An 18,175-nucleotide genomic window follows, 5' to 3' on the forward strand; every position below is an offset into this window, starting at 1 on the left:
TGCGCTGGTAACGACGGGGCCCTCGGGGGAAACGTACTGGCGGAGCACGCGGCTGGATGAAGGTGGGCGATGATCAAATAACGGCCTGAGCGAGCGAGATGGCGCGCCTGACAGCTGACAGGACCGGAGCCATGGTTCTGCATGTTTTGGGCGATTTGTTTTACATCGCTGCTCTCATGCATGTGAAGTGTGCATGTGACTAAGTCAGTGCCAGCTCTTTTAATCCTATTTTGTTGTCATAAAAAGGATGATAAGAAAATAATTTGACCAGAGAGGGTAACTTTATTCAGTGTTATTTATTTAACAAGAATAAAGCTTAATAATAATAAAGTACCACCCTGCTGCTCCCTTGGCATTTTAGAGGGTAAGCTGCCAAACATCAGCCATTGATGATGTCCAGGTGTTGTGGTTGCATGCGTTGTGCAGGGGCTGCATGGCCTCGTTGGCGCAGTAGGCAGCGCGTCAGTCTCATAATCTGAAGGTCGTGAGTTCAAGCCTCACACGGGGCATGTGTTTTTCTTTCATTGCACTAGCGGGGACAGAGGCAGGCTATACCAGACTGCTCATCCCCACAAGGGGTGGGGGTGGCTGGGGTGTCATCACCCCGCTAATGCCAAGGGCTCCACATGATGGGATTTCTTCCCCTGTACCTCCATGCTCAGCCTCCTTTTAATCAGTGGTCCGCGAGGGGGCAGTTTTTGATGATGATGATGATGATGATAGTGTCCGACCGATCAGCCTTTTTTTCGATTATTTCGATCACCGATTAGGGGGAAATCAAAAAGACCGATAGCCGATATCAGCCGATACGATTATTACCCTTTTTTACCTTTTTGGGAGAAAACAAATTTCAATACAAGAATTCATTTAAATGAATGGTGAGCAATTTATTGCTTTAATTAGGAAGGACAGCAATATTCACTTCGCACGGCTCACACATCAAAAGTGCAAATTATGGAACATCAAACAAAACAAGCAGCATTTCAGTTATTAAAAATAACATTAAGTGAATTTTCTCTTTTACATAAAATAAAAAAGCTGCCTATAAAAAATAACAAATTAAGAGGAATAACAGCCTCAATTTTAGAACAGTCAGGCACAATACTCCCAATTCCCAGACCCAAACCACAGCAAGTGCCTACTTGGAGGTAGTAACAGTAAGCTAACTAGTACACATGACAAACAACCAAACAGTACAGGTTGTGAAAATGGCTACACAGGTTGTTTTTTTAAGTGCAAATATTTACTTAAGTTTACTTAAGTTTGAGCATGTTGAACATTCTTAATACAAAAAGAAAATGCAGTATTTCAGTAAATTTCTTAATTTTTCTTTAAAAAAAAAAAAAAAAAAAATCGAAATTATTTATTTTCGATTTTTTTTTTGGGGGGGGGGGGGGGGCGATACCGATTATTAATAAAATTATGAATATCGAATTCGATAATCGGCCACGGCCGATTATCGGTCGCCCACTAATGATGATGATGATGATGATGATGCATTTCCTCTGGCTGACAACAGGAAAGACGAGTCCAAGGAACCCATTGTCGAGGTGAGAACGGAGGAGGAGCATACCCCAAACCAAGAAGGACGTGGTCCCACTGAGCCCAATGAAACCACTCCACTGACAGAACCGGAGTGAGTATGGAAATGCCGCGTCGTGGGTCGCACCACTTGATGACGACCCGTCTGCATGTGTGTGACTACCGAACTCCTATTTGGGCTTAAAAGCTTTGTTTTGACTTACGTGACTCTTTCTAACCTCTTTTGTTGCTGAACGCTGTTCCACCATCTGCAGGTGACATCAGCACCCAAGCGGGAATAAACGGTTGTAGTTCATGCCATTTAAGGCTAATAGGTCCAACCGTGGTACCATAGACAGTCGTGGTGTCCATGTGAGGCCCATGTGGATTAAAAATGGACCACTTGGGTCCAGAATGGGCCAAAGCTTGAAATAAGGAATTGGCACAAATGGTTTCAGTATCAAAGGTCCACAAATGGGAAGGTGATGGGAGACAGATATATGGGACCAGAAGACAAGTGGGTCACATAGGCAAGGATTTAAAAGGCGGGAAGTTTTTTGGGTCGCATCTACACACACGGACAAATTTAGGCTCCACAGGACTAAAGACAACCTCCCTGGACGTGGACACAAGAGGCCAACTGAGGACACACTGAAGAGACGGACCATATGAACGGAAATCAAAAATTCCAGAACAACGTCCAAAGAAGTTCAAGGTGAACTTCAAGGTCCAGGTCCATCCGTGTCAGATCACACTGTCCATCACTGTTGGAACCAAAGTGGACCACTGAGGAGGACTCAGCTGTTGGAAAACTAATCAGAAAAACGCATAAAACTGGAGTTTTTGGACAAGTCCCATCATCTCTATTTTCACAGATGTAGAAATGAGTCCTCCAAAGAAAAGAAGACTGGATCTGCTGTGGAACATGGAGGAGGCTTGATTCTGTTCTGGAGCTGCTTTGCTGCGTCTAGTACCAGGTATCTTGAATCTGTGCAGGTCCAATGAAACCTCATCAAGAAGTTCTGGAGACAAATGTGCTGCCAGAAATGCCAGAAATGTGCGGGTCAGAAAGTTTGGTCTCAGTCACAGGTCATGGTCCTCCAACAGGATAATGACCCAAAACACACAACTAAAACCAGCCAAGAACCACTCAGAACCAAACACTGGACTGTTCTGAAGTGTCCTTGTAAGAGTCCTGATCTACATCCTGCTGAACATCTGTGGAAACATCTGGAACCTGCGGTCCGGAGCAGAAACCCTTCAGAGCTGAGACATCTGGAGATGTTTGTTCATGATGACTAAAATACCTGTCTCCAGGTGGACAAGTCTCTCTGAGAGGACACTCATCACTGGACTGAAGTGCAACACAGTTTCAAACTGCGGGTACCATCTGCTTTGTTCAGGCCAGTTTCTTTAGTTTATTTTGTTTGGATGTTTTTTTCAGGATTTTCTCGAACCACAGTTCAAAAGCGACGTCTGATTTTTGTTAGTCATTTTTAGTGAATTTTCACTTATTAATACTTATGTCAGTTTCAAGTTGTTTCCGTGACCATTTTGGGTTTTTATTCCTATAATGCAAGGATACCATGAAATGTACGTACGTGTGTAGATGCCAGTCAGAGTCCGCGTGGACCTGCAGATGAACCCGCCGTGGATCCACGGCGGGGCGGTGCGCCGGCGCTCACTCTGCTCTGTTCATGTCCTGACTTGACTCCTGCCGTCTTTTGTTTTCCCCTCACTGTCTGTGTCCTCTCCTATGTCCTCTCCTGTGTCTTCTCCCCGCCTCCCCACTGTCCCCACTAAACAGGCCTGCGGCTGCAGAAGCCGCCCCCCCGGTGGTCAACCTTCTCCCCTCCGCTACCCTCAACTCGGTCACCGAGAGCGTTAGCACGACGCAGAGTAGTCCTGCTAGCGAGAGCACTGCCCTAACCATCAGCACGTCCAGCCCAACCAAAGCCACTCCCGCCAGTTCCCCTCCCAAAACTGCACCCCATTCCAGTTCCATTAAATCCAACCCCCAGCCTGCTGTCGGCGCCCTGGTTGACGTGAGCGACACCTCCAATGCCGTCCCTCCCTCCACCCAAACGTCTGTGTCAGTCAGTCCCACCTTGGCTAGCGCCGACGGGCCGCAGAGTAAGAGCGAGCCGGTGAAAGCCCCCGACAGCACGCAGAGTACGGACTTACAAGTAGACGGCCCGACCGAAGACGCCCCCAAAGCCCCGTGCACAGACCCGACCGCCCCGGTCCACAATGAGTATGAACACGTCCTTCTCCTTCTTCCTTCAGGTGCCGGCTCTGCTCTGGTAGCGTCCCGCCAGCTCACAAGGACGCCATCACAAATGAAAAATTCACCCTTAAACGTGAACACTGTCGAGACGAGTCACGTGACCCTCTTTTGATCCAATGTTGTTTTTGTATTGAAGTGATGATGTCGATCTTTACTTGACTAAACGGGTATGGGTAATACCAATAACCCCCTTGACTCAAAGGCTGTAGATCCCTGCAAAGTTACAGCTTTAAATCTAGTGTTGTGTACGTAGCAGGATCAGAACCCTTTAGCTTGTTATCAGTCGGATGAAGTCTGGTAGCCTTTAGTTTGTTAGGTTGGGGGGGGCGGGGGGGGTAGTCTAGTGGCTACAGAGGTGGGCTTGGGTCTGGAGGACCCTGGTTCAAGCCGAAATGGCCCGGAATGGCAACCTAGATGAACCACCTTTGGCCCCTGAGCAAGGCCTTAACGATAATTGCTCCATGGTGTGTGTGTCTCAGATGTAAGTCGCTTTGGATACAAGTGTCTGCTAAATGACAGTAGTAGTAGTAGGTTTGTTGGAGCTGGGAAGCACCGGATGATGTCTTTCCTTCTTGGCATTGTGACCAGCAAACTACTGAAATGTTTACATTTATAAGATGATCAGTTCATCAAGGGGTGTTAACCAGTATGGAGCTAGAACAGTCTCATAATTCACAAATGCACAGGACAAGTTTTACAAATACACAGACCGATTTGCAAATGCACACACTGTTTCACATATGCACAGGACAAGTTTCACGTGCGTAGGACAAGATATACAAATTTATTTTTGATGCACACACAAATATAACCTGATTTACAAACTTTTTTTTTTTTGTGAGCTGTGCTGGATTTGCGTGTGACTTTTGAGACGGCTCTGGTTGAACGGCCCGACAAACCATCTCCGATCGTGCTGTTTTCTTTACCGGGATCACAAGAAAAGCAGAACAGTGATCTCCTCTCATTCATTCATTCATTCATTATCTTACCCGCTTTATCCCTTGCGGGGTCACGGGGGTCTGCTGGAGCCTATCCCAGCTCATTTTAGGTGAGAGGCAGGGGATACACCCTGGACAGGTCACCAGTCCATCACAGGGCCACATATAGACACACAAACCATGCTCACAACCACACTCACGCTCACACCTACGGGCAATTTTAGAGTCATCAATTAACCTAATATGCATGTTTTTGGACTGTGGGAGGAAGCCGGAGTACCGGGAGAGAACCCACGATCTCCTCTCCATCCTATTTATTTATCTTTTATCTCCTGTTGCTGTTTATTTATCTTTACTCCACCAACTTGAAATATTAATCACTTTTCTAAGCGAACGGCGCTAACGCAGTTCAAACAGCAGGTGTATCCGCCCCTTTAATCTGATTGGTTTAGAGTAAGTCGTGTTTTATCCACTGCTCTGCGTCCCCCACGTGGGGTGCGCTCTTATGATTGGCTGAAACAATGGAAGACATCTGATTGGTTGCAGATCCTTCTGTGTTAAAAAAAACCTATTTGTGGGTCGAGTCACGTCAAGGGAGTCTCAAAAGTCACACGCAAATCCAGCGCAGCTCACAGACAAAAAAACATTTGTAAATCAGTTTATATTTGTGTGTGCATCAAAAATACATTTGTATATCTTGTCCTACGCACATGTGAATTGTTCTGTGCATGTGTGAAACTGTGTGTGTATTTGTGAAACGGTGTGTGTATTTGCAAATCGGTCTGTGCATTTGTAAAACTTGTCCTGTGCATTTGTGAATTATGAGACTGTTCTAGCTCCATAAACCAGCAGTACCTGGATGTGACTGACCCACTAAGACTCTAGAGGAGCCGTAAGGGGGTACTTAGTATTTCCCACGTGAGCTTTCTTTTTATTTTCTTCTTTTTTTTTTAAAGAGAGGGCGGTGGAAACAAGTTATGTGTTGTTGCTCCTCCGAGGTTGTATTTGTTCAGACTCACTATAAGATGATTTTTATGATGTTTTTTAATTTAAAAATGGAGGTATTGGCTGTAATTAAGGGTTCTGATCTGATTGAATCCCCCTCCTTCTTTCAATCTCAGTTATCGTTGTTTTCTTCTTTTATAAATAATCACTCTTTTATTGTTTGGTTTTTATTAGTTAGCAAGATGACCCAAACGGGCGATGGGGCTGGTTTGACATTCATCCTGCGAGAAACCAGGAGGCTAAAGACCTCGAGCTAAAAGTTTCCAGCAGAAGTCTGAGCCTCAAACGCTCTCTTCAGCGTCTGTGAGAAGTGCTGACTTGGGGAGGATTTTGATGGGTCTGATCACGCTGTGAAATTATGTTTGGCTGTTGGCTCTGAACCACGACTCAATAAGCGCTGAGTGCAGGGAGGGATTCAGAGACAGACGGCAGCATCTCTGCCAGGAACAGTCGCGTTTTACCTGAATTAATCGCAAGAAAGAGTGCAGCTGCGACTGCAGACGTGTCCTGGTTTTCAGAGGATGAATAGTCGCCGGCGGCACGTTACTGGGTTCATTTATCTACCCCCCCCCCCCCCCCCCCCTTACTTAAAACACTGGCCTGTTTTTTTCTAGGTGTGAAAATTTAAGGGTGGAATTTATTTGACTTTTGTCAGACGTTTAAGCCAAAATGGCACGGAGACGTGAGCCATTGGGACGCTAACAGAGCACCGCTGCCATCGTTCAGCCTCCACACCTCCACCCTTCACCTGTTTGTTTATTCACCTGAGCGACAGAAGCTTCTCACCTGCCATGCATCCTTTAATATCTTACCCATCCACGTCATCGCTGTGGTTGACCACCCACTGCATCATCACCAGTAACATCTATGTCGGTTATTTGTAATATGATTTCTTTATATTCCAGGATCCCAATCAGCAGGACACAAGAACCGATGAATCCCAAATACTTAAATGTATGCAATATTGTTGAGATTTAAAGTACGGAGAAGAGACCAAGGGCCCGATTTACTAAGATCCTAAATAAAGAGAACTAAATTGCGTGTGCACTGAAAAAGTTTGCACGTGCTGTTGTTGTGTGTTTTGCGGGTGATCAACTAAGATTGCGTGCGCAATTGATAACAGGTGCAAACCGCAGTATTTAAATGAGGTGTTGCGTGTCTTACGGTTTGCGAGCGCAAAATGAAATTTGACGAGTTGGAGTTAGAGATATTAGTGGAAGAGGCATATTGTTGTGCCGTATTCAGCACCCCTGCCGTGAAAAGCACCCCCTCGTATATTCAATGATAAGTAGACCAAGAAAAAAAACAACACACTGACACTTCAATATATTTATATATACACACTCACACAAACACATACTTAGGAGTTTATATTATATATATTTACAAATATTATGGAAGACAACACAGTAAGCAGGCTATTAATTAATGACATCAATAACCATTTACCCGATTTTTGTTATCTGTGACTGTGATTGTGGGAAAGTATGACTATTGTGGAATCCATGAGCGCATTTAAACATGAATCATTAACACAAAACTGGACGCTAAACAGAACGTGACACGGAATGAGAATATCATTTTTGTCAGACGAGGGGTCTGACAAAAATGAGAGGCGCAGTCCTCTTTGCACGCTGTTAGTAGATCAGCTGGCACATTGGTTTGCGGGTGATGTCAAGTTTGCACACGTTTTTACGCACGCAAACCTTTAGTAAATCAGGCCCCAAGTCTGTTAAAGCCTCTGCATGTAGTCATACCACTTCTGGCCACATGGGGGCAGACAGAGCTGCTGCGTTTGGTACCGGAGGCTGAGACATGAGTGCTCTGGTGAACTGCTGCTCCCGTGTGGTCAGGACGGGTACCGCTTCAACACCTTGAAAGGTTAATGTTTGTTGTTGTATCTTCTTCTGTGAATCTCCTCAGTAACAGCTCTGAGTTAGTTGTGGAGGCCTCTGTTTCCTGGTTGAACTGAGACTTCTGGGTTTGTTTCATCGCCGTCCTGCTGTGGTCAGACTGTGACGATGCAAATAAATGTGGTATAGTTTTAAAACTATTGAAAACTTCTCATATGTAAAAGTCTCTGGAGGCTCTTAGCAAAAGGAAGGAGGGTTTTTTCTGAGATGATGAAGGACAGTTTTATACTTGTTCTCAGGGTCTGTGTTTATGCTAATGAGGCTTCTATAGCTCTAAAGAATATAGTCATTTTTGTTATAACATTTGATTATGAGGTATTAGATTGTGAAATGAGACACATAAGTTGAGAAAAGCATAGATTGCAGACTAAAGTTTGCTGAAACTTTTAGGCAAATGAAACCTTAATCATGAATAAATTAACATTTAATAATCAGTGTTCACAATAATCCCTCAAAAGCTGGTGGATGGTTGAAGATGCAACTGTTCAAAGCTTTAAAACCAAGAAATTAATGTTATCTTGTGTTTGATTTGATTTGATCTTTATTCATCTTGAACAAAACAATAAAAAAAACACACCATACATCAACAACAATAATAAAGCACAACCAGTTTTGTTCAAGAAGGGACAGGAAGAAGCAAATGCTTATCTAGTCTGGCCCCTTCTTGCAATCTAAGAATATCCGATATATAAAAGAATAATAATAGCAATAACAATAATAGTAATAATAACAACAATAATACATATATACAGTATATACCCTTCTTCTTGACATATAAAAGTATGTCAATATAAAAGTAATTAAAAGACAAGTGAGTCAATAATAAAAGTAGCTAAAAAGAAAGGCATCAAGCACAGTAGAAAAGAAAAAAAGTCAATGAAAAAAACCAAACAAAAACAATCACCATAATAAAAGTAGCTAAAAAAGAAAGAAAAGCATCATGCACAGAAGAAAATAAGACAACGCAAAAAAATAAAATTAATAAAATAAAATAAATGTGTTTGATAAAATATGTGAAGGCGAGTTGGTACCCCCTCTTATGGTCCTGTTATTTGCGCAATCAATAAAAATGATTAAGAACCCTGATGCCAAAAAGAAGACAAGAAAAAACTTATAATACTAAGTACCACCTTCGATTTATGTTAAGTGAGATGAGTTTTATCTGCCTGATATTAAAAATCCAGCTACAATCAGATGTTTTTTAGTATTGGGGAGAATTAACGCTTGGAAATGAACGTGCAGGCTGAGGTCGGGCCGCGCCTGCGGATGGTTCTGAAGGAGTGGTCACTGGCCGTTAGACGTTGTTAGTCAGTTCTGGTGCTGCGACTGCAGACGTTCCCGCCTCCTGACAGCCCTGATGGGAACGCCACGGCACAAGAGGAATCGCTGACAGTCCCTCCTCTTCCTTTGCCTCCTTCATCTCATAATTTCCCCACTTGGCTGGTCAGAGGAAGATGTCAGTGATGAAGTGCGGGCAGCTGGATGGAGGGAGGGATGCTGTCAGCTCAAACTCAGCTTGATCAAACCGCTTTTTCTTGGTGACTCCGACAGCGCTGAAGCGGAGCCCCCCCCCCCCCCCCCGCTGATCCATGTGCTGGTTTTGCTTGAGCATTCAAACCCCCAGACCTGTGAGTTTATTGGATTGGAGGGGCTCGGGAATAATTTCTCTATTTTGGAGTTAATTAGATCTTGAGCTGTTTCTGCGTATCACAGATGTGGGTGAAATCTCTTTATTCGGAGTGGTTCTGTTGTGGTAACGCTGCAGGGAGAGGTGTTCGGGAGGCCAGGCCGTTACGGGAGGTAGACGCGTAGATGAGCTGGAGGCCATCCAGCTGGGGTCCTCCCTGGCCAGCAGCCTCCAGCCACATGTGACTAGGGTTGCCACCTTTCAGAAATAGAAATAAGGGACGCCCTGATTTCAGCAGCGCAGGAGCCAAAAAAAAGCCCAAAAACTTCTAAACTGAATAAAAATGTGTTTATTTTATATGAAAAAACAAAATGCTTTGATTTAAAGTTTAAAGTGCTTTAATAGCATTGAACTTGCATGACTGTAGAGACAGACAACCATACTAGCAACTGAAATATCCTCCTATGCTACGTATGTCAATATCAGCCCAGATGTAATATAGCCTACAGGTGAAGAATATGGTGTAAAAGTTAATTTATTTCAATAATTCAAGTAGAATATGGTGTAAAAGTTAATTTATTTCAATAATTCAACTAGAGTATGGTGTAAAAGTTAACTTATTTCAATAATTCAAGTAGAATATGGTGTAAAGGTTAATTTATTTCAATAATTCAACTAGAATATGGTGTAAAAGTTAATTTATTTCAATAATTCAACTAGAATATGGTGTAAAGGTTAATTTATTTCAATAATTCAACTAGAATATGGTGTAAAAGTTAACTTATTTCAATAATTCAACTAGAATATGGTGTAAAGGTTAATTTATTTCAATAATTCAACTAGAATATGGTGTAAAAGTTAACTTATTTCAATAATTCAACTAGAATATGGTGTAAAGGTTAATTTATTTCAATAATTCAACTAGAATATGGTGTAAAAGTTAATTTATTTCAATAATTCAACTAGAATATGGTGTAAAAGTTAAGGAAAAATACGGGACGCAACATTTTTTTCTCAAATAAAGGACAATTCCGTATTTTACGGGACGGGTGGCAACCCTACATGTGACGACCAGTGACGTGCGGGGAGATTCATGGATGGTGAGGCACTGACTTCATCAGTCAGATTTACAAGCATATGAACCCTCCAGAGCAACTTATTCACCATTTGAATGGCAGCAGTTAACTGGTTATGTTTAAAACCTCCTATCGTCATTCACATACAAATGCTTTACACATACAAACTGTAGCGCACAAAAAGCACATTTAATTAAAAAAAAAGTTATTATGGTCTTACCTTTACTTATAAATGAAGTCCAAGTCCATTTAGAAATGTAATCCTCCATTCTGAAAGTAAGGCCAGGCGAGAAGAAAACGGATAACTGCACTTGACTTGCTAACTGTAAACTCCTGCTTGTTGTCACTTATTCTGCAGCCAATGAGTCGCAAGAAGAATCCCCGAGTTCACCATCGCCCCCTACCGTGAGGCAGGAGAAGTGCGTGCCTCCCCCGTGCCTCTTTTCAGCCGTTTTATGATTGCGCCGGCACAAGAAACACATTACACACATATAGTTGCTGTTCATTATATAAATCAGCTTAACTATGGAAACGTATTTTATATAGCAAACGTGTTTGAAAATTTTAATAGTGACATACAAAGAGACAGCGATCTGGTCTCACTACATAGCTGGCGGCACAGTAAGCTAAGTCATTGTGCAATCCATGGTGAGGCTCAGCGCTGCGCTGCCTCACCGCCCTCATCTTCTCAGCATTTGAACGGCAAATGTGAAAATTTGGTGATTTTGAAGAAAAAATAATCTAAAAATGGTGAAGTTAAATGGGAAATTACTTTATAGTACAAATCAATTGATAAATATAAAAAAATATTTTTTTTTCATTTTACATTTCTTTCTTTCCATGATGGCAGGTGAGGCACAGCCTCTCCTGCCTCCCCTGAACGCACGTCACTGGTGACGACCCCTCGAAGGTCAACCCGCAACTAGTCAGTCTCTTACTAAACCTGTTCACCGCAGCCAGCCAGTCGATCCACTTTGACCTGTTGGTAAGACCTGCCCCTCAAACGCAGATGAGCCGATGGCGACGGAGTTTATTTTATTCATTTTCCTTTGCTAGTTTTTGGACTCTCGGTCATCAGGACGCGTTTCACCGCCTGTCCCGAAGGCGTCCTCAGTCGATGACAGGGAAATCCAATCCTAAATTCAAACAAGCAGAACCGAGTGTTTTGGACTGAGCTGCCGATTAATCAGCGGGGATGTTCATTTCTTCCGAGATAAATCGAAGCAAAGTTTTCCTCTCTTTTCCTCCACCGTGGGTTTATCTCGATCAGTTAAGTGTTTGGTAGCACGACTTCAGATCCTGGTCTCAACGGTACTAGTCGGTCTCAGACTAATCCCACCCTGAGGAGCACGGACATGCGTCAATCCCAGAAGTCATCATGCACAATGATGGTAAGATGAGGTTTTCACAAACCTTGGCCTCCAAATTTAACTTCATTACCAACCGCATCTATTTTTTATCTTTTATTTACATATTTATGGTATTTAAGTCATAATAAACGTAACTTGGGAGGCAGACATCCCAGTAAAACTAGAAACAACACCGATGGATACAACGCGTTAGAAAAAGTACTGTTACTTAACTCAGGGGGGCAGGGCTTACTAACAAGTAAGTTATACAAATATGTATTAGGGCTGGGCGATATATCGAGATTTGAATATATATCGATATATTTTCAAACATGATATGGTACGAGACAATATCGTTTATATCGATTTAAAAAAAAAAAAAAAAAAAAACTTTTTACATTTTTTTTTTTTAATGATTTTGATATAGCTTATTTTGTGACAAATTGACTTGAATGTTTTATTTGAGATTTGCACAAATGTTTTGTTATTTGCACAACTGTCAACCTCAGTGGAAAAGTCTGCCTGTTACTGTCTACATTGTATTAATTACAGTGTATTTTAATTTAATTGTTATGCAGGAAAGGGATATTTGTTTTATTTTATTCAGGAAGCATTTTTATTCTATATATGCAGGCAGTTTATTTTTATTTCATTTGTTTTATACATTTTGATATTGTGCAGACCTTTTTTAATAAAGGTACCTGTGTGACATTTGGCACGAGGCTTTGTATTAAAACTGACTGTTTTTTTAAGGGTTTCCCTCAGAAAAAAATGAAGCTAACAGAGATGCTATGCTATAATGCTTTGGGGGAAACCCGAATTAAGGCACAGAAAAAATATCGAGATATATATCGAGTATCGCCATTCAGCTAGAAAATATCGAGATATGACTTTTGGTCCATATCGCCCAGCCCTAATATGTATGTAGATATCTAGTTATGGAGACCAGGAGCCGGGTCAGAGAGGTCGTGGAGGTCAGGAGGATCCACTCGCTGCTGACATCCGCCCCAAGTGGCCAGTAGAGGGACTGCAGCGTCAGACTCGAGTGAGCCTCATGTAGACACTGAACAAAAGGTGAAACACGTCAACAGGCTGCAGATCTAGCTACCCGGGAGGGCGAGGACGATGCCGAGAGAGATGCCACATTACATCTGTAAAGATGAGCAGAAGTATTCCACCGACGTGATGTTTGGCACTAAAGTCTCTTCCCATTGCATCTCAGCTGGACCCAGATGGCATGTAATCCTCTTGTGTGTTGTCGTCTGTGTCGTAGGTTACGCCGGAGTCTCTCTTTGTGTCTACTGTACCGGGCCCGTCTCCTTCCACCTCAGCGCTCATTGTTGCTTGAAAGCAGCTGTGACATCCGTGTCCTCTCGTTTGATGTCTGGCTCGGATAGCGAGCTTGATCCCATTATGTGTGAAACGCTTTCAGTTCCAGGATCGAAAACAAATTCCCTCAAAGCATCTTGCATGTTTTCACCCATTCTTTCCTCCTTTCTTCTTTGAAAAATTACACAAAAGGCAGCTTTGAACAGACAGTTTACTTTTGAAAGAGAGACTTAGTGACGCTAACAGAATCTCCTCTCTCTCTCTCTCTCTCTCTCTCTTTTTTTTGCACTTCTCCCACTCTTCTCGCCTTTTTTTTTTACCTGCAGTGGTAAAGCTGTGAAGGATGAGAACGGCAAAAGTGAGACGGAGGTGAAGAACGCCACAACTGAGGTGAAGACGGTTCCCAACGAGGCTCCTCAGGCGAACGGCAACGAAAGTAAAGCGTAACGTCCCTGCTCGGACGGCGGCGGGAGGAAGAGGGCGCTCTGGGGCGGGAGGGTTGGGGCTGTGGGGTCTAACAGGTTAAAGAGGGGGTGGTCATAGTCACTGAAACCTCACGGTCATTTCACACACCACCCAATTACGAAAAAACAACAAAAAGAAAAGTCCTCCTCTACTGTTTCATCCGAGCGGGAGCATGTCCGAGACCTCATGCACTCGCGTTGGCTCCTTCTGCATCAGCTCGTCTGTACTTTTAATTTGAGCATCTGTTAAATAATGGTTATAATCTTGTTTCCACGGGAACTGAATCGGAGTGTAATGTAGCTTTTGTTCACAGATTTATTGCCACCTTGATGCACACAGATGTAAGACATGTACATTACCGACACTACCATCCTTTATGCAGTCTGGTCGTCCTTAAGGGAATGCATTATCTTCTTTTTTTCCTTTGTTGCCATTTTTTGTGGTAAATTAACGTCCACGCTGCCTATTATAGCTTTTGTTTTTTTTCAAGTGTCGAATTAGAATATCGGCATGCCCGGTTTTGCAAAGTTACTGTATTTCTGTACATGTTTCTGTGATTGTTGTCCTTTTTTTTTGTGTGTGTGTCTTGAGGCGGGTTTCCGGTTTCGGTTTGTTTTTTTTGGGGGTTTTCCTCTCCGTACGGGTTATAGGACCAAGATACAATTGTTCGAGAGTGGGGGTGGGGGTAACTACATATACTGTTTTTTTTCTATTGCAAACAAAATAAATGATGTAGTATTTGGTTTTCATCATGTTCGAGACACATTTCCAAACCTCTGAGGGGTCCAACAGGGTCCACCCATGCACGGACGTGCAGCTTAAATTTACAAATCAAAACAATTGGGTTACCATCAATGCATTAAATGACTGTTTTTTATTTTGGTGTTAGATTTCATAACGGTGTCTCTCTGCATAAATGTCCTTGGAAGTGTGGTTTTAAAGGCTGAATACGTCAGGAAAGTCCAAAGGAGGAAGGCTGCCTTATTTTGTCTGAATTGTGTCTAAAGTATCCTGAAACTCCTTTTGCTCTCCATCAATGGTCATCAGAAGATTATCAGGTTATCAAACACAAGGGGTCGCAAGAAGATACACAGGCTGGAACCAGGAAAAGGGGGTGCTACCGGTAAATAAAGGGGGCCGGACTTAAGACACGCCCACAACTCTTGGTGGTAGTTTCACTAAATTAAGTTATGTGGATAAAGTTACCAGTAATGTAGCTTATGTTGTCTTGAAATGGAAACAACGTCCTGCTGGTGAGTTCTGAACATCAGTTTAATGTTGATCCAACACTGACTTACCGTAGTCATGCACCATCCCTGACTAGCAGCACGCATGCTAATGTCGTCATGTTTGTCTGTACGTTTGTTCTGACGTTAATGTGAGATTACGCCCTTTATTTCCTTAGCTCATGAAATATAGGCCACATCGGGTTCCTGCAACCAAAATACGCGTTCGTAAACGTCGGCCGTGAACTTTGGGAGACGTAAAGCCCACTCGGCGCTCGCCTCTGCCATAACCGAGCCGCTGGTGGCAAACGTCTTCCAGATGAGGCCCAAACGGGTCTGCTGTCTGGCTTCTCTACTCCTTCTGAGGTCTGAAAGTGGCCTTAGAAACCTGCGTCTTCAGGGGGAAAGTAGAGGGCTCTTATTAAAACACTTAAAGTGTCTGAAAACGTGACTTCACAACTAGGCTAGTCTAACTGGTTAGCTAACGGTCACCCAACCCGGGTTTTTAAGGACGTTGTTAATATATAACCCGTAAATTAATATTTAGTGTACATTACTTTGTGTCTGCTACTTCGGTTGTGAAGCTAAGACGGCTAACCAGCAAAAACACGCAATAGTTCACGTAACCGCGCTTCAACCGGTTAATTGTACAGAAGACGCGCCCCCTGGTGTTCACCACAAAGAAGCACCGCTTATAGGTTCCCGTTGAAGTTTTAGGCGCGCACGAGTCGAACAACAGAAGGAGGAGCTTCGCAGCTACGTCAGTAACGTGGTAACATCGTCACATGAGCGCACAGAAGCCAGGCTACCGTGTTACCCGCTCCTACATCAGCTCAGACCGAACCGGTCCCTGCGGAGTTTTACTGCAACATTTCTACGATTACATTTTTTTTTATTGCCAGGTAGCAAAGTTTGGGATTTGTGGTGGCTTTTATGCTATAATTTTAAAAAAAGAAAGAAAAAATATACCAATCAAATTTACAAACAAGTCTTCATAACTTCATATGTGGAACCAAAAAAAATATTTAAAAATAATAATTAAAAGGGAACAAAAAAAGCCAAATGACGTGGTCCCAAGGATTCCTTTTGAAGAACGTCATTTTGAAATTTGCCTAAAATGAAATGATTGACGCTGGACGAGTGTCTGTAAATGAATGTGTCCTCTCTCTAAAACATCATCCCTCGCTTATTCACACACAATGATAAATGATAAATCATCCTTTTATACCCAGAAACTCAAAAAAGGCCCCTTTTTCTGATACGATAAAGTTGTGCTGTAGGTTTGAAAGCTTGAAAACGTGAGTAACTCTGATCCTTTTGTTTTATGTACAGTGTGGATTCTGCATTAGTGCTCCTGTTAGTCAGCTATGAAGTGTGGTGTCCTTCGTCCTAGAGTCGAGCAGGTAGACGTAGCTGGTAGTGGTCGACAGAATCAATGTGACAGATGTCCTGACGCGGTGCCTTTCAACAAGTAAACGCTGGCTTGCATTCAGTTCCTCTCGGTGTCCGATTTCAAGAATTTCAATTTTTTTCTTTTTTTTCTTCTTTTTCTACATTCTGCGGCTGTAAATGAAGCAAAGCTTTGTCTAAATTGTCTCATATATTCTGAATGGCTGTATCGATGTGCTGTGTGTTTAATGGGTTCCTCACAATCTTGTCACGGGATAATTCTGGTTAATGACGGTCTGGACCTTGTATGTGAAAGTTTTGCCATCATTTCTGTCATGCAGGTTGATTTCTGGATATTAAATTCATTTTCCTTCATCGCGGTGTTTGTCCCTTCAATCAACGTTGTGTGTTTTGTTTTGTTTTGTTTTCACGCGATTGAAAGACGTCGAGGAGACTTTTCCATCACAGTGGACGGATGTCGTCAGATGACAAACTTAAAAAATTTGGTGCTTTTTCTGTTGCACTTGAATTTGTGAAAAATGTTAAACACATGTAAAATAGGATTAATAAAAAAATCAATCTTGCAAAAAGTATTTCTGTCTCTCGAGTGCATCCTAAATAACTGAAGGGGGGTCGGCGGATTAGTTTAAGAAGGTCAAAAGACCTCTGTGACTTGTAAGGGGGCAAAAACAATAGAAAGCCAGCAGGGTACAACATTTTTGAAATCCCTGAACAAAAATTAAAAAAATAAAATAAAACAATAATCCGGATAATACTAAGTACCCCCTTTTCTGCTGCCATAGGATTTCAGTATAATCATCAGTCCTGGATTAATTTATTAGTACTTTGCTGGTCTGGAGCATTTAGGTGTTGGTATCACACATAATGCCAGGAGGGAAAGACATAAGCAGTTGTCTTAGAGGAGCGATTGTTGCCATAAACCACTCTGGAAAGGATCCAAAACCACGAGCCAACAGTTTAAGTTCAGCATTTTGATGAGAGAGAGATCATTGACATGATGTTTGTTCTCACATCGTGCCACAAAACGGTCCACCTGTCCATCACTGATGCACCCCACAACTGCAGAGTAATCTTGAGAATTTCTGCACATGACGGGACTCCGACTTGTACGTCTGAGGTGGACAGCGTGAAGAGGAGTGGCAAGGGAACAGTCCCCTGTGGTCACTAGCGGAGCAGGCGGGGGGGCAGAGGGGTGGCCGCCCCGGGCCCACTGCTGTGTGGGGGCCCACGCTGAAGGGTGTGCAAGATGTGTGAAAGATGTCCCTCTCAATCAAGAGGGACATCGCCATTGACAAGAGCAAGGTGATTGAAAGGTTTGGGGCGATGAAGAACCGGCTGATGGTGCTATGATGAGGCCACACACATACTGTAAATAGTTCGGATTTGAAAAAGTTTTAAAATGAAAGTTTTTGGATTGTTCAATGTGTACGACGGCGTATTAGGGCCAAACAAAAAAACAAAAAAAGGAAATTACGAGAATAAAGTCATAATGTAATGAGAATAAAGTCGTAAAATTATGAGAATAAAGTCATAATATTACGAGAATAAAGTCATAATATTACGAGAATAAAGTTGTAATATATTATAAATATATAAATATAACATCACAAGATGCTCAATATTCTTCATTTTAACACAGGGAGAAGACTGCTCTTCCTGTTGGAGTTCTCATAAATTACCACTTTATTTTCATAATATTATGACTTTATTCTCATAAATTACGACTTTATTCATTACGACTTTATTCTCGTAATGTAACAACTTTATTCTCTGAATTTTACGACTTTATTCTCGTAATATTACGACTTTATTCTCATAATATTACGACTTTATTCTCGTAATATTATGACTTTATTCTCGCAACGTTACGACTTTATTCTCGTAATGTTACGACTTTATTCTCGTAATGTTACGACTTTATTCTCGTAATTTTACGACTTTATTCTCGTAATATTACGACTTTATTCTCATAATATTACGACTTTATTCTATTACGACTTTATTCTCACAACATTACGACTTTATTCTC

At 42.3% G+C, this 18,175-nt stretch overlaps 1 protein-coding gene and 1 non-coding gene across 11 annotated transcripts in view; both read left to right on the forward strand.

Annotated features, from left to right (window-relative positions):
* Positions 1 to 16,500, forward strand: part of ncam1a (neural cell adhesion molecule 1a) — a 383,668-nt gene extending 367,168 nt beyond the window's left edge. For 8 of the 10 annotated variants that reach the window (XM_061740349.1, XM_061740348.1, XM_061740352.1 and 5 more), the window contains 3 exons: positions 1,520 to 1,636; positions 3,329 to 3,775; positions 13,372 to 16,500. In XM_061740349.1, coding sequence (XP_061596333.1) covers positions 1,520 to 1,636; positions 3,329 to 3,775; positions 13,372 to 13,492 — 685 coding nt within the window. In that variant the 3' untranslated portion in view covers positions 13,493 to 16,500. The remainder of the gene's footprint in view (positions 1 to 1,519; positions 1,637 to 3,328; positions 3,776 to 13,371) is intronic. The other 2 variants (XM_061740357.1, XM_061740358.1) reach the window with 1 other exon arrangement.
* On the forward strand, positions 437 to 509 carry trnam-cau (transfer RNA methionine (anticodon CAU)). Its single transcript has one exon. It is a non-coding gene; the product is annotated as a tRNA-Met (tRNA).
* Positions 16,501 to 18,175: the final 1,675 nt, after the last annotated feature.

Source organism: Cololabis saira, chromosome 14 (assembly GCF_033807715.1).
Source record: "Cololabis saira isolate AMF1-May2022 chromosome 14, fColSai1.1, whole genome shotgun sequence".
Taxonomy (NCBI): domain Eukaryota; kingdom Metazoa; phylum Chordata; class Actinopteri; order Beloniformes; family Belonidae; genus Cololabis; species Cololabis saira.